Source organism: Budorcas taxicolor, chromosome 2 (genome assembly GCF_023091745.1).
Source record: "Budorcas taxicolor isolate Tak-1 chromosome 2, Takin1.1, whole genome shotgun sequence".
NCBI lineage: Eukaryota > Metazoa > Chordata > Mammalia > Artiodactyla > Bovidae > Budorcas > Budorcas taxicolor.
This window is the reverse complement of record NC_068911.1, coordinates 4,518,386-4,532,213: the sequence shown is the minus strand read 5'-3', so window position 1 is coordinate 4,532,213 and position 13,828 is coordinate 4,518,386. Positions and strand designations below refer to the sequence as shown.

General features: G+C 55.6%; 1 protein-coding gene across 1 annotated transcript; it reads left to right on the top strand.

The window, feature by feature from the left end:
• Positions 1–1,269: 1,269 nt before the first annotated feature.
• On the top strand, positions 1,270–12,716 carry INTS15 (integrator complex subunit 15). Its single transcript, XM_052635808.1, has 6 exons — positions 1,270–1,494; positions 1,913–2,134; positions 4,527–4,692; positions 7,422–7,946; positions 8,780–8,819; positions 11,924–12,716. The coding sequence occupies exons 1-6, from the start codon at positions 1,303–1,305 to the stop codon at positions 12,123–12,125; spliced, it is 1,347 nt and encodes a 448-aa protein (XP_052491768.1). The 5' UTR covers positions 1,270–1,302; the 3' UTR covers positions 12,126–12,716.
• Positions 12,717–13,828: the final 1,112 nt, after the last annotated feature.

The following is a 13,828-nucleotide window of genomic DNA, read 5'->3' as shown; positions in this document are numbered from 1 at the left end:
GGTACCCTGCTAATAAACCCTTTTATCCTCTGTTCATTCAGCTGGCTGAACAGAGCATCTCTGAAGTCCTGGTGCCAAAGGACTCAAAGGTGACTTCTCAGAGGTTCCTCTTGACCTTGGTCTCCGGCTGGGGACCTAGATGGGAGGGGCCTCATGGCTGTGTCCACCGATGTGCAGGAGGGTCCCTGTGATTTGGAATTGTCCCTGGATGCACCCTCTTTGATGTCCTTTCCATCGTCCCCAGGGAAAGACCATGGTTTTTTTTTTTTTATGTCCTGACCCACATCCAGCATCCTCACCTTGACCCACCTGCAGGCCAGGATGGGCCTTTTACAGGAAGCACATCTCTGTGGCCTCTTGCCTGCCCTCCACTGGCCTCTTGTGGCCACTCAAGTCATTTCTGCCCTATTTTTAAAACCCCGAACTAAGCCCCAGTTAATTCATTGCAGAAAGATGAACGCAAGGAAAAAGAGATTCACAGAAGGTGCTGAGGGCTTTTAGATTTTCAGATCTTAGTCTTCAGGAGCAGGATACCGGTTTCCTGCGGCCCTCCCAGGCTGGCCGCGCCGCTCCAGAGGGCACTGGGGAATAGGAACTGCGGCGTAGGGGGTGTCATTCCGCGTCATTGCAGCCCTGAGAGCTAAGACTAGATTCAATCTTGAAAGTGAATGAATGGCTGAGGCCTGAGCCAGGGCCCTGCACCACCACCCTGTCCTTGGAAAAGCTCAGTGAAATCAGACGCGCAAGCTTTGAACGCCGCGTGGAGAAAGCGAGGGGAGCTCCGGGAGGGTCTCTGGGGCGTGGGTGGGGGGCACCAGGCCCTGGGAGCCCTGGCCGGGGGTGGGGGGGGTGTGGCTCCCCTCGGCAGGGGCGGGGTCAGGGTGGGCGGGGCCGCCGCTTCCGTTCCCGCGGGCCGGGCCGCCAGGGGGCGCGCCCCCTGAGGGCGGGCCCTTGCCGCCGCCCGCGCTTGGCCCTTGCGGGCCGCCGTCGCCGCGCTCAGACTCCGCTGCAGCGCGGCCCCGCGGCGTCTGGTTCACAGGACTGTCGGTGGCGCTGTCGACGCGCAGCTGTGGTGCCCGCCGGCTGCCGGCGGGGGCAGCGATGGCCCCCTGAGCGGGCCCGAGCGGGCGGCGGCGGCGGCGGGCGGGGGGTGTCGCGGCGCAGGCCCGGGGTCGGCGGGCGGAGGCCCGGCCGCGGCCTCTTTGTCTCGGCGGCGGCGGCGGCGGCGGCTGTCGCGTCCGCGGGGGCCCCGGAGCGGAAGTCCGTCGGCGCTCCCGGCGACCCGGCCGCCGCGGCCGCACCATGAGCGACATCCGCCACTCGCTGCTGCGCCGCGACGCGCTGAGCGCCGCCAAGGAGGTGCTGTACCACCTGGACATCTATTTCAGCAGCCAGCTGCAGAGCGCGCCGCTGCCCATCGTGGACAAGGGCCCCGTGGAATTGCTCGAGGAGTTCGTGTTCCAGGTGCCCAAGGAGCGCGGCGCGCAGCCCAAGGTGCGCCGGGCGGCCGGCAGGCTCCCCGCCCCGATCCGTGAACCCCGGCTCCCTTCTTCCCTTCTTCCCTTCCTGGTGACAAGCGTAGACCACACCGCGAGCTCCCTTCGGAGCAGCGGCTCTGCCCTAGCCCTTGGCCTGGTTCTTTCAGCAGCTGCCAATTTGCCCTTTTTACGGGGTGTGTGACCCCCACGTCTCCAAGGTTTTGTTAAAGGAAGAGACCGTAGGTCACCGTGAATCCCACAGGGTGATGCATAATGACGCAGAGGGACATTTCCCTACGTTTAACAATCTAGTTCTACTCCGTGGGACCCGGGCTTTAGGAAGGTGATAAGTTCCCTAAATAGTGTGTTTTCTTACCGTGTGAATTAATTAATACACTTCATTTCTCCCCACTTCTCCCGGATTTGTTTTACAGAGATTAAATTCACTGCAGGAGCTCCAACTTCTTGAAATCATGTGCAATTATTTCCAGGAGCAAACCAAGGACTCTGTCCGGCAGATTATTTTTTCATCCCTTTTCAGTCCCCAAGGGAACAAAGCGGATGACAGCCGGATGAGCTTGTTGGGAAAACTTGTCTCTATGGCAGTGGCTGTGTGTCGAATCCCAGTGTTGGAGTGTGCAGCGTCCTGGCTCCAGGTACTTCTGCAAGTCTCTGAAGATGTTTCTTTCATAGCTCAGTTGGTAAAGAATCTTTCTGCAATACAGGAAACCACAGTTCGATTCCTGGGTCGGGAAGATCCCCTGTAGAAGGGATAGGGTACCCACTCCAGTATTCTCCGGCTTCCCTTGTGGCTCAGCTGGTAAAGAATCCCCCCGCGATGCAGGAGACCTCGGTTTGATCCCTGGGTTTGGAAGATCTCCTGGAGAAGGGAACGGCTACCCACTCCAATATTCTGGCCTGGAGAATTCCAGGGACTATACAGTCCATGGGGTTGCAAAGAGTCAGATGTGACTGAGTGACTTTCACTTTGGTTTCTAGAGAATTTTTTCCCCTATGTTAAAGAATCCACAGAAAACAACAAAATTCTGTACATTAATTATCCTTCAGTTAAAAAAAAAAAAAAAACCCACCTGCCTGTTCAGGAGATGCAGGAAACACATTTGATCCCTGGGTGGGGAATATCCCCTGGAAAACTTAAGTGGCAACCTACTCCAGTATTCTTGTTTTTTATAGTTAGATCGGTAAGCCTATGAGTTGTTCCAGAGTGCCACTTCTAAGTTGATTGCTCTTCTAATGGATATGGACATAGAAGCCTTCTAGAGTATTTTTAAATATCTAAGGGGAAATAAGGTAAACCCGCTTGCAGATGCAGGAGACATAAGAGACATGGGCTCGATCACTGGGTCGGGAAGATCCCCTGATGGAGGAAATGGCAGCCCACTGCAGAATTCTTGCCTGGAGAATCCAATGGACAGAGGAGCCTGGGGGCTACAGTCCATGGGGCCACACAGAGTCGGACACGACTGAAGCCAACTTCACACACATGCACAGTAGATTGTGTTAGGTAGTTTTTTGGAAGATCTATTTTGTTTTGGTTTTTTGTTACTCAAAGTTGTTGAAAAATTCCTAATCCATTTAGAGTATTATTAACTCAAAATTTTTATTAACGTGGTCCTCAGCAATGGCAACCCACTCTAGTACTCTTGCCTGGAAAATCCCATGGATGGAGGAGCCTGGTAGGCTGCAGTCCATGGGGTCGCAAAGAGTCGGACACGACTTCACTTTCACTTTTCACTTTCATGCATTGGAGAAGGAAATGGCAACCCAGTCCAGTGTTCTCGCCTGGAGAATCCCAGAGACGGGGGAGCCTGGTGGGCTGCCGTCGGGTCACACAGAGTTGGACATGACTGAAGCGACTTAGCAGCAGCAGCAGCAGCTACGTTAACAGAATTTACCACATTCAGTTTCTCAAACTTGCCTCATTCCCAAGGACTTGATGACATTTGTGTTTTTAAAAAATTTATCTCAATGTTTTTTCCTGTGATCTTATTAGTCTTTAACATTTGGCTAGTAAAAATACATATTGTTCTTTGTAGCACACAGGTAAATCTTAGTGAAATGTACCTTAATTGTCACTATTCTGATTTCTGGGGCCCCTGAACTCATCTCTCGTGTTGTCTTTAACCTCGAGATAACCTCTATCCCTTGGCAACCTAGCTTAAGTTTAGCGCCTTGAAATTCATCCTGTGATTTTGCATTTATCTCTTGCGGTGCTGTTGTGCTGGCATTCTAGCAAAGTGAAAGCAGATGTTAACAACGGGAAAGGGTCTTGTGGCTTGGGTCAGGGTTTGACACCCAGTGGCATGCGCTGCAGCTTCCTCCGAGGAAAGGTGTAAGAGATGGCTGGCTTAGTGCCTGAATGAACAGCCTGGCCTGACACCCTGCCAACACCCTGACACCCAGGCCCTGTTTCAGCCCTGGAACTGGCATCCTGAGCAACTGCTGAATGTGGCTACAGGTTGGCATCTGACCAGGAGGGCCAAAGGACCGGAGGGTGGTGATGTAGGAACCTGTACTAGGAGAAGATTGTAAGAAAAATTGATAGAGTGCTGCTGTAAGTCACATGACAGTTCACAGACTCTCCTAAAGCACATCAAAGTGATGCCAACTGTTAATTTTTACCTTTAGAGTCTTACCTGTAGGGTTACAAAAACGGTCATTTCCCCACTTGAAGTCAAGAATGATTTTTCCCAAGTAGACTTCAAAGCAGGGGTCAGCAGGCCTTTCAGGTAAAGGGGCAAGACAGTCAACCTTCTAGGCTTTGCGGGTCCTGTGATCTCTGTCACCCCTACTCAGCTCTGCCCTTGTGGCGCAGGAGCAGGGCTGTGTTTGAATAAAACAAAAGCAGGTGGCAGGAAGGATTTGGTCTGCAGGCTTTCACTTGCCAGTCCCTGCTTCTGAGTAAGCTGGTCACATCTTCCCTTCCTGGGAGGGGTCCTGCCGGTTCTGATCTTCACTGTATGTTTATGGTTGCTCGTCTGCTGGCGCTCCGCACCTCTAGTTACATGGACTGTGGCTTCTTTCCAGCGGACGCCTGTGGTCTATTGTGTGCGGTTAGCCCGGGCCCTCGTGGACGACTACTGCTGTCTGGTGCCAGGATCCGTTCAGACACTGAAGCAGATATTCAGCGCCAGCCCTCGCTTCTGCTGCCAGTTCATCACCTCTGTCACCGCACTGTACGACTTGTCGTCAGGTAAACTTTAAACAGGTTGTTGCACTCAAAACAGCTTCAGCTGATTGCCAGTGGTATGTACACTGACCACCCAGCCAGCAAATGCTTTGTTTTTTTATTTTTCCCTCTGCAGTGTATATTTTATTTCAGGCTAAAAGCTAAAGGCATGGGTTACTTAGATCTCTGGGATTTCCTAATGGGGAATTCTCCTTAGTGAATCCCATCTGGCTGACTCTGAACAGTCCAAGTGGCAGAGAGCCCAGCAAGCTAGGGTCTGGTGTCTGGGATGGGTGGCTGGACTTGCGAGCACCCTGCCATGGCAGGGCACCTTTCCTGGCCCTCTCCAGAGAGGCGTCCCAAGAGCGCTTAACAGCTGGCAACAGTGTTCAGGTCCTTTGTCTTCTCATAGGAAAGATTTAGTTAAAGCAAGTTCACAGCATCGCAGTTGCACTTTCATCAGTTACTCCAGGGCAACAAGAACAGAAATTGGTTTTAACATTGGATTAATAAATGGATTAATTAACATGTGGAGAAGGAAAGAGTGTTCACAGAAGACCACTCGTGTGCTCGAACGGACATGAGACGGGGCATTTTTCTTTTAGGTCAGCTTGCCAGTCTGATATGTCAGTGATGTCTGTTTTCTTTTTTAAACCACTGCCAAGGTGTGGTTGGCATACAAGAAGCTCTCTGTGTTTGTATGTGTGTAACACGATGAGTTTGGAGCCACGAAAATCACAAGCTGCAGGGCGGTGGCCCAGAGGGCGGGCATGGGGTCCGCCAGCAGCATAGCAGTTGCCGCGGCCAGCGCTCGGGTAACGGAAAGGCCTACCTGGGGCGTTTCCACCTCCAAAACCCCAAAATGGAAGGAGCTCACCTAACCAAAGAGAACACCCTCTTGCCCGATGGGTGCAGAGAACTCGGGTCTCCCCGAAGCAAGATTGTGGAGATGGGCTCCTCAGGTACACACACGTGTGTACACAGAGCACATGTGTACACAGCATGTGTACACACACTGCCTTCAGGCTCTGGAGATGCCTCAGCTGAGGTGTGTGCGGGGCTGGGGAGGGGCTGGGTTGCTGGAAAAGTGGGCCTGGGACTTGGCATTTCCCAGACGGACACGTCTTGGGAAGTCAAGGGGACAGACTCAGTCACCAGTGTTTACCTTGCCAAGTCCAACTCCTAGACAGCTGCTGCCTCCTGATACCGTCATTTCATAGCAGCAGGGAATGGGCGGCTCATTCACAAAACAGCAGATAATCTTAGGGCAGAGGCCAGTGGCCCCTGTGAAAGAGCATCTAGGGAGCTGACACCGATGTGGGGCTCACTCCCCCCAGCTCTCCGCTCTCAAACGTGGCCCTGGACCACAGCAGCCTGGCAGGGACTCCGTCAGCCTTAGCTTTGTCATGAGCTGAAGGCTGCACAGCCCCAAGGACGAGAGGCCGGGGGTCTGCTGCTGTGCTCACAGATAGCCCAGGGGCAGTGTGCTGCCATCCCAGGATAGGTGGTGTCGCCTCGCAGTTAAAAGCCCCCTGGGGTCAGGCCTGGGCCCACCATGTACTTGTTTTTTTTTTTTTGCCACGCCATGCGGCATGTGGGATCTTCCCTGACCAGAGGGATTCAATCCGGGCCCCCTGCACTGGGAGGGAGGAGTCTTAATCCCTGGCCTGCCGGAGAAGTCGCTCCACCATGTACTTTTAGTGAGTCTGGAGGAAATGACTTCGCATCTCGGTGTCTCAGCTTCCTTATCCTTTGTATAATAGATGAGTTGTTTGAGGGTTGAGTTAATCCGTGTGAAGGAGACTGGTGCCTGGCACGTGGTTAACTCAGAATGAGTGTCAGCATTTGTCATTATAATTTCTCTGTTTTGCTGTGGAATGTCCCAGATCTTGGGGATCACAGGAAGCCAGGCTTAGCTTAGGCAGGGGCTGGCAGCTGACATTAGCAGTGGACAGATCACTGTCGGGACTCTGAGCTGCTCCCTGAAGGCCACCATAACGGTCACCGAACCTGTTCAGTGACAGAGGTGATGAACTGGTGGCAGAAGTGAGGGCTGGCGCTGAATGTCTGCTTCAGCGTCTGAACGGATCCTGGCGCCAGACAGCAGGAGTCGTCCACGAGGGCCCGGGCTAACCGCACATGATAGACCACAGGGGTCACCAAACACGGACGAAACCTACTCCCAGGGGAGGGAGGAGGTGTGGCAGCGGTTTTAGATATAGATTGTTATTGTTGTTCAGCCGCCCAGTCGTGTCTGAGTTTGCGACCCCATGGACTGCAGCACACCAGGCTTCCCTGTCCATCACCATCTCCCAGAGTCTGCTCAAACTCATGTCCATTGGGTTGGTGATGCCATCCAACCATCTCATCCTCTGTTGGCCCCATCTCTTCCTGCCTTCAATCTTTCCCAGCGTCAGGGTCTTTTCCAATGGAATAAAACCTCCCTAGATACAGAGAGTGGATTCATTTAAATTGATACATGGAATCTTCAAGGCATAATGGAGTTCTTGGGAATTTTCGACTTAACATGTTTCTGGAGCCCTGCCGTGGCCAGGCTGAGGGTCCTGGGACGCTGAGTCAGGTGAGAACCAGCCCTCAGGAGGGATTGTTCCAGGAGAGGAGTCAGAGGTACACCATCTTCGGGAGAGGACAGAGGCACAGGGAATCGGGTGGTGAGTCCTGTGAGCTGGGAGGTCCATCTTCCCGTCTCCTCCTGTCCCCGAGGACCCTTCTGAATGCATCTTTGTTTGCAGACGATCTCCTCCCTCCGTTGGACCTGCTTGAGATGATCGTCAACTGGATCTTGGAGGACCCCAGGTTGATCCTCATCACCTTCCTGAATACTCCAATTGCCGCCAACCTCCCGATAGGATTTTTAGAGCTCACGCCGCTCACTGGATTGATCCGCTGGTGCGTGAAGGCCCCCCTGGCTCACAAAAGGAAGAAGAAGACCCCCTTAGCCAATGGCCATGTCGCCGCCAAAGTCCCGAAGGACTCGGGCGGGGCGGAGCGGGACTCTCACCTCCTGTACTCCAAGCTGCACCTGAGCGTGCTGCAGGTGCTCCTGATGCTGCAGGCGCACCTGACCGAGAAGAACCTGTACGGCCGCCTGGGGCTCGTCCTCTTTGACCACATGGTCCCGCTGGTGGAGGAGGTGAACAGGCTGGCGGACGAACTGAACCCCCTCAACGCCTCCCAGGAGATCGAGCTCGCCCTGGACCGGCTCGCACAGGCTCTGCAGGTGGCCATGGCCTCCGGGGCCCTGCTGTGCACGAGAGGTGGGTGATGGCTGGCCGGGCCCCCTGGGGTGGGGCCACCACCCCCTCTGGGGAAGGAAATAGGGGCTTCCCCCCAAAAAAAAACCTAAAAAAAGAATTGAAAAAAGAAAACAAACAGAAAATAGGGGCTCGTGGACAAGGACTTCTTTCCTCTGGTTTTAAAACGTCTTGCCTCTTGGTGACTGCAGGGAGGAGGGCAGAAGTCCCAGGATGCCTCCAGGTAGAACCCCGCGGTGAGACATCCCGGTGTCTCCTGGCTGTTGTGCTCAGACCTGGGGCTCCTCCAGAGCGTGGATAATAACAGCTTCATGTCCTTCCTCCAAGGGAATCTTTTTGTGCAGTTCTTTTCTTTTGTGGCATAATTTATATACAGTGGAACGCACGATCGAGTGCAGGAAACATTCCCATCACCTGTTTAGGGGGTTCCTCAGTTCTCCTGTGTTCAGTGCTGGAACTCGCCCGGGAGCATGACCTGGTGTTGATGACATGCCCGCCTTTGCTCTTTGACTGCCGGCTCCCAGCCCTTGACGGCAGCCCCACGGGTGACCCGTGTGCCTCATTTCTCCCTCTTAGCCTTGATCCGCTTTCTTTGGGCCCTTCCCCACCCATCTGATGGGTCCTCAGCAGAGCCGCCCCCTTTCCTAAGTGATGTCTTCTCTTGGGGGCCTGTTGTGTTAAAGCAAATACGGAAGAAAAACGAGAACCCAGTTTCTGAGCAGTGATAGATGAGAGCGAGGCACTGTGACTATCCCGCCGGCGGCCTTGAACATCCGGGAGCTTCTCCCCTTGTCGTCTGCTGGCTGTTCCTTAATTGTCTGTCCCTTTAATTTCAGATGACCTGAGGACCCTGTGCTCCAGGCTGCCTCATAATAAGTAAGTGCCCTCCCCAGACTTCTGGCTGGGCTGGCGTGGGGGTAGAGGCAGGGGTGGGGGGTGTGCAGGGCAGGGTGGACCCCTTGTCCTAGCTTCCTTGGGTAGAGCTGGTCAGCAGGGTCTAGGGCTTCTGTGTGTAAGGGATCCCCCCAGGCCCTGATGATCAGTGTAGGGAGGAGGTGGATGTGGTAGCGTAACCCGCCGGCGAGGAAGCCCCCGCAGAGCGTCCATCGGAAGGGTGAGAAAAACGGCCGTCTTGCTGAGCGTCAGTGGAGAAGCTGGAGTGAGCCGGGGTGTCCTTTGATGTTGTTATTTAGTCGCTCAGTTGTGCCTGACTCTCTGCGACCCCATGGACTGTGGCCTGCCAGGCTCCTCTGTCCATCGAACTCTCCGGCAAGAGCACTAGAGTGGGCAGCCATTCCCTGCTCCCGGGGATCTTCCGGGCCCAGGGCTGGAACCTGCATCTCCTGCTCGTCTCCTGCCACTCAGGCAGATGCTTTACCGTCTGAGCCACCGGGGAAGCCCCTGAGTGTCCTTAATCACTGACAAAGTCAGTGTGGGTGTGTGTCGTCGTGCTCTTGTGTCACCATTGGTGACATTACAGTGGCACAGCCCTTAGGGAGGCAGGACAGGGACATGGCCCTGGGCCACAGCGTGTGGCTCAGGCCAGTGCCCTGACATTGGGTGGCACAGACCAGGTTCCGAGTGCGGTTCTGCCTGTGGCTTTTAGTGACGCTGGGCCACCTTGTCACCTCCGTCTCCCCCTCCACTGCTTTACGTGCCTCCAGGGTCATAGTCAGGTTTAAACGAGCTGGCGTTTGCAGAGTTCCTTGTCCATGGTGCATGGCCGTCTCCCCCTCAGTGGTGGCGATTCTTGTCCTAATTTGGGGGAAGGCCGTGGTAAAAGTGGTGAGGAGCAGGAACCGTGTGGTCACACAGCTGTTGGGGAGAATTCCAGCCTTGCCACTGCCTATCTATATGGCCTCAGGCACGTTCTCGCCCCCTTCGTTTTCTCTGTAAAATCGAGAAAACCATGGCACCTCCCTCGGGGCCCCCCTGCCTCCCGTGCCCTGCTCCCGATCATGGCATTTTTGTGACGATTAATTGAGTGAACACAGAAGAAGCAGGTTGCACAGCACTTGATAGGCAGGAAGCACCTAAGGAGCGTTCGCTGCTGTCCCGTCTCCCATCACCTTGTAACCCAGGTGTGTCTCTGAGTCAGGTTAATTTCATTGAATCCAAGAAGCAAAGAACTGTGTGTACAAAGCTGTTTCATGCAAAGGCAGTATCACTAGTAGCAAAGAAGCTGGAAGCAACCTCACCCTCCCATCCATAGGGACACTTAGGAAGTTGGTAACGTTACATCGGAAGCGTGGGCGCTGATCAGTTCAGTCGCTTAGTCGCGTCCAGCTCTGCGTCCCCATGGACGGCAGCACCCGCTCCCCTGTCCATCCCAACTCCTGGAGCTGGCTCGAACTAATGCCCATCAAGGCAGTGATGCCGTCCAACATCTCATCCTCTGTTGTCCCCTTCTCCTCCTGCCTTCAGTCTTTCCCAGCATCAGGATCTCTTCTAATAAGTCATTTCTTCGCATCAGGTGGCCAAAGTATTGTGCGTCTTTGCTAAAAACAGTAAATGTATATAGCTGAACGCAGCGTGCGGGTGGGCGGGTTTACAGGAATGAGAATGGCCAAGTTAAGTTAGTTGGATGATTAATCTTCTTTCCGAGGGTTTTTCAGTACGGAGGAATGTTCTTTCCCCTTGGTTTTTAACACGGATGGTGGGGCTCCAGGGCCGTTGTTGGCAGGCAGTGAGGACAGAGATGAGCGTGCCTGGTGGCCCCACTGCACAGTGTGTGCGCCCAGTTGCCCAGGGCACGATATCAGCCCTGCCGGGGCCTGGGAGGGCAGGCAGGTGTGACCGGCTGAGCGCAGGCTGAACTTGAGGTCAAAGGATGGGCCAGAGGCTATTCCCCAGGCTGCTGGCTAGAGGGGCCGGGGGGCTCCGGGCAGGCGTCTGGGGGGTGAAACAGAGAGGATGAAATGCATTGGTTCCTAGGGGAATGAAGTGGTCCCACTGGACATACTCCAGCAGCGGAGCAGGGCCATGTGAGGGGACGGCGTGGCCCTGGGCGACAGGGACGCTGAGGGGCATAGAGGGGCCCTGGCAGACAGGATTCCCTAGCTGGGTGAGACAGTGGAGACCCTGGGGTGAGGCTGGGAGAGCAGAGGTCAGGGGAGCGGGGCTGGGGAGGAAGCCTGTGTCCCGAAAGAGGGGATTGGTTTTAGGCTGAGTCCCTGCGGCCCAGCTAGAGGTGGTGAGGAAGTTAAGACGCCCTGCTAATTGTGCTGGGAGGGGAGGGCGGGTCAGAGAGGACAAGAGGAAAGAGAGGAGCCTCTCCCGGGGGGTCCAGAAGGGGCCAGCAGTGGAGGTGACATTGAATTCAGGAGGACTTCCTGGAGGCAGAGGCTGTGGACGTCCTGAACTGCAGAGAGGAGGGTGCAGACCCAGGAGGAAGGAAGTTGAGGAGGGGAGGACTAAGGCTCCTGGGGGTGGGAGTGGGATGGGAGGGGCCCCTGAGAGTGGTTGAGGACTGGGTCCAGGCCTGGGCCACCTCAGGACGCTGGATGCCAGGGTCACGTCCAGGGCCAGCCGCCTGTGGCTGTGCTTGGCGTTTAGCTGGGACTCAGCCATTCGGAATGCCTCGGAGAGGCGTGGCCCTCCGTCCTTTTTGCTGTGGCTCCTCCGTCACAACGACCCCCCGGGTATGGATGGCTGAGGCCGAAACAGACATTGATCCGCGCTTGTCCCCGAACCACAGACGCCGAGGCCGTGTCTGGAGCGCCTGTGGACCGCAGGGCCCCTGCTCCCTGGCACTGTGGACAGGGTCCTGGCATTTGCCACTGTGGCCTCTCCCTCTCCGGGCCCCTCCAGTCCACATCCCACCGCCTCCAGGTCACCCCCTCCGTCCTCCTGTGCACACAGCCTTCCTCACCCAGGGGCCTGGTGCCGTCAGCCGCCTGCCGCCTCCCTGCAGTGGCCCTCGGCAGGCAGGTGGCGCGGTTGGAGCCGGCGCACCCTAACCCCTCTCCTTGTCTCCGCAGCCTGCTCCAGCTGGTGATCTCGGGCCCCGTGCAGCAATCGCCCCACACGGGGCTTCCCCCTGGGTTCTACCCCCACATCCACACGCCCCCACTGGGCTACGGGGCCGTGCCAGCCCACCCAGCTGCCCACCCCGCCCTGCCCACGCACCCTGGGCACACCTTCATCTCAGGCATGACCTTCCCGTTCAGGCCCATCCACTAGCCTGGCTCCATGAACTGCCGAGTTGGCACCGTGCCTTCCGCGCCTGATTTGGAGGAAGCCTTCCCGGGAGAGGGTGGTGAGCAGAGAGGAGGCCGTGGGGGCGGCGAGGCGACCCCTCCTCACCACAGGATCCGGTTGGTGCCAAAGTTCAGTGATATCAGCATCTAGGCACCTCCTCCCTGTCAACATCTGTAAAAGTCCAGATGCAACCAACAAAAGGAAAATCGCCCAGCCCTCTGCAGAGCTGCGTGGGCACCTTTAGAAGCTGCCAGGACCGTGAGCCTGTGGTCCAGCGTGTCGTTGCAGACGCACACCCTGAACCTGTGCCAAGGGGCATGGATGGGGGACCAGCATCGCCGAGCCCACCTGCCTGGCTTTCCTCCCCGCGGGTGGGCTGCATCCCACCGAGACACAGGCCACACCCACAGTTCAGGGAGCAAGGCTGAACCACTGGCATCGCAAGCTTGCACCCAGCACTTGGTACAGGTCAGGGAGTCCTGTGAGTGTGACCCCAGCACCGAGGAGAGGAACTTCTCTGTTTTATTGGATTCCCTAAAGTTTCTTTTCATATGTTCAAATAAATTTTTTCTAAACCGTCTTGTAGACCATTATGGAATGTGTTTGAAAACTTACTGGCCGGGCCCCTGGAAGTGTCCTCCCCAGTCTGCCGAGGTCCTGGTCAGAAGACTGGATACGATTCTAGCCGCTCCTGTTGCCAGAAGCGCCGCAGACGCTCCCCACCCTGTGCAGAGCACCGGGGTCTGTCTGCTTCAGTCACAAGTCCTTTCTGCCCTCAGGGACAGAACTCAGGCCTCACTTACTGGTTTGGGGAGGAGGGATAGAGACTCAGTAACCCCATCGCTGGGCTCCCCTAGGCTGAAGGTGAGGTGTGAGAGGCGGTTACAGCGAACAGTGAGTGCTGAGGACTAAGATCAACTCGTAGGGATGAATTTCAGCCTTGTGGCGGTTTACCCTGCTACTTCTGGCTGCAGACCAGACCCTGTAAGGCCAGATGAGACCAGGTTTTGTGTGTGTGTGTGAGACGTCTGGAGTTTGAGATGTCCCTCAGGGTAACACAGCTGCACTAGGGCTGGCCTTGGTCGCAAGTCCGTGATGCGGTTGACTGACCACAAGTGCTGTCTCAGGGGCATGAGCTCTAGGCCCTCGTGGGCCCCAGAAGTGCTCAGCCAGGCTCCCACCACCCTAGCCATGTGTAGGGGCCGGTCTGCAAGCAAAGCCTAATAGGACCCTGCTTTTAAATTGCTTTTGAGAGCCATGAACTAGAGAAGGAGATGTCCTTTCCTCTGATTTCATTATCCTCATGTTTTCTGTTTATGGACAAATCTGGTGTTGAAGCAGGAGCCGAAGTCGAGTGTCTGCTTCCGTCTCTCTTGGTGAGACACAGCCGTGGGCCTAAGATTAGCACTCACTGGTCCTTGGTGTCAACTCTGGTACCGAGTGTTTCTGTAAAGCGTGCAAAAGGGGCTCTCCTGTCGCTTCCTGATTAGACGGCCTCTGAACCTGGCTGTGTCCCAGAAGGTGGGCGTCACCATTTATCTCCAGGGCTACATAGTCTCAGCTCCACTCAGACTTCAGGTGATTTTGCAAACAAAAGAAAAAATGTAGGAAACAAAGCCACTAGGGCCACAGATTTCTTCTGTGGTATTTTTAGCAGTATGTGGGCAATTGGAAATGATGGACCT

Bases quoted from the DNA above. Each gene is read 5' to 3' on its own strand.
- INTS15 (XM_052635808.1), top strand. From the start codon at position 1,303: ATGAGCGACATCCGCCACTCGCTGCTGCGCCGCGACGCGCTGAGCGCC. The intron at 4,693-7,421 runs GTAAACTTTAAA...CTTTGTTTGCAG, and splicing joins ACTGTACGACTTGTCGTCAG to ACGATCTCCTCCCTCCGTTG. The intron at 8,820-11,923 runs GTAAGTGCCCTC...TTGTCTCCGCAG, and splicing joins TCCAGGCTGCCTCATAATAA to CCTGCTCCAGCTGGTGATCT.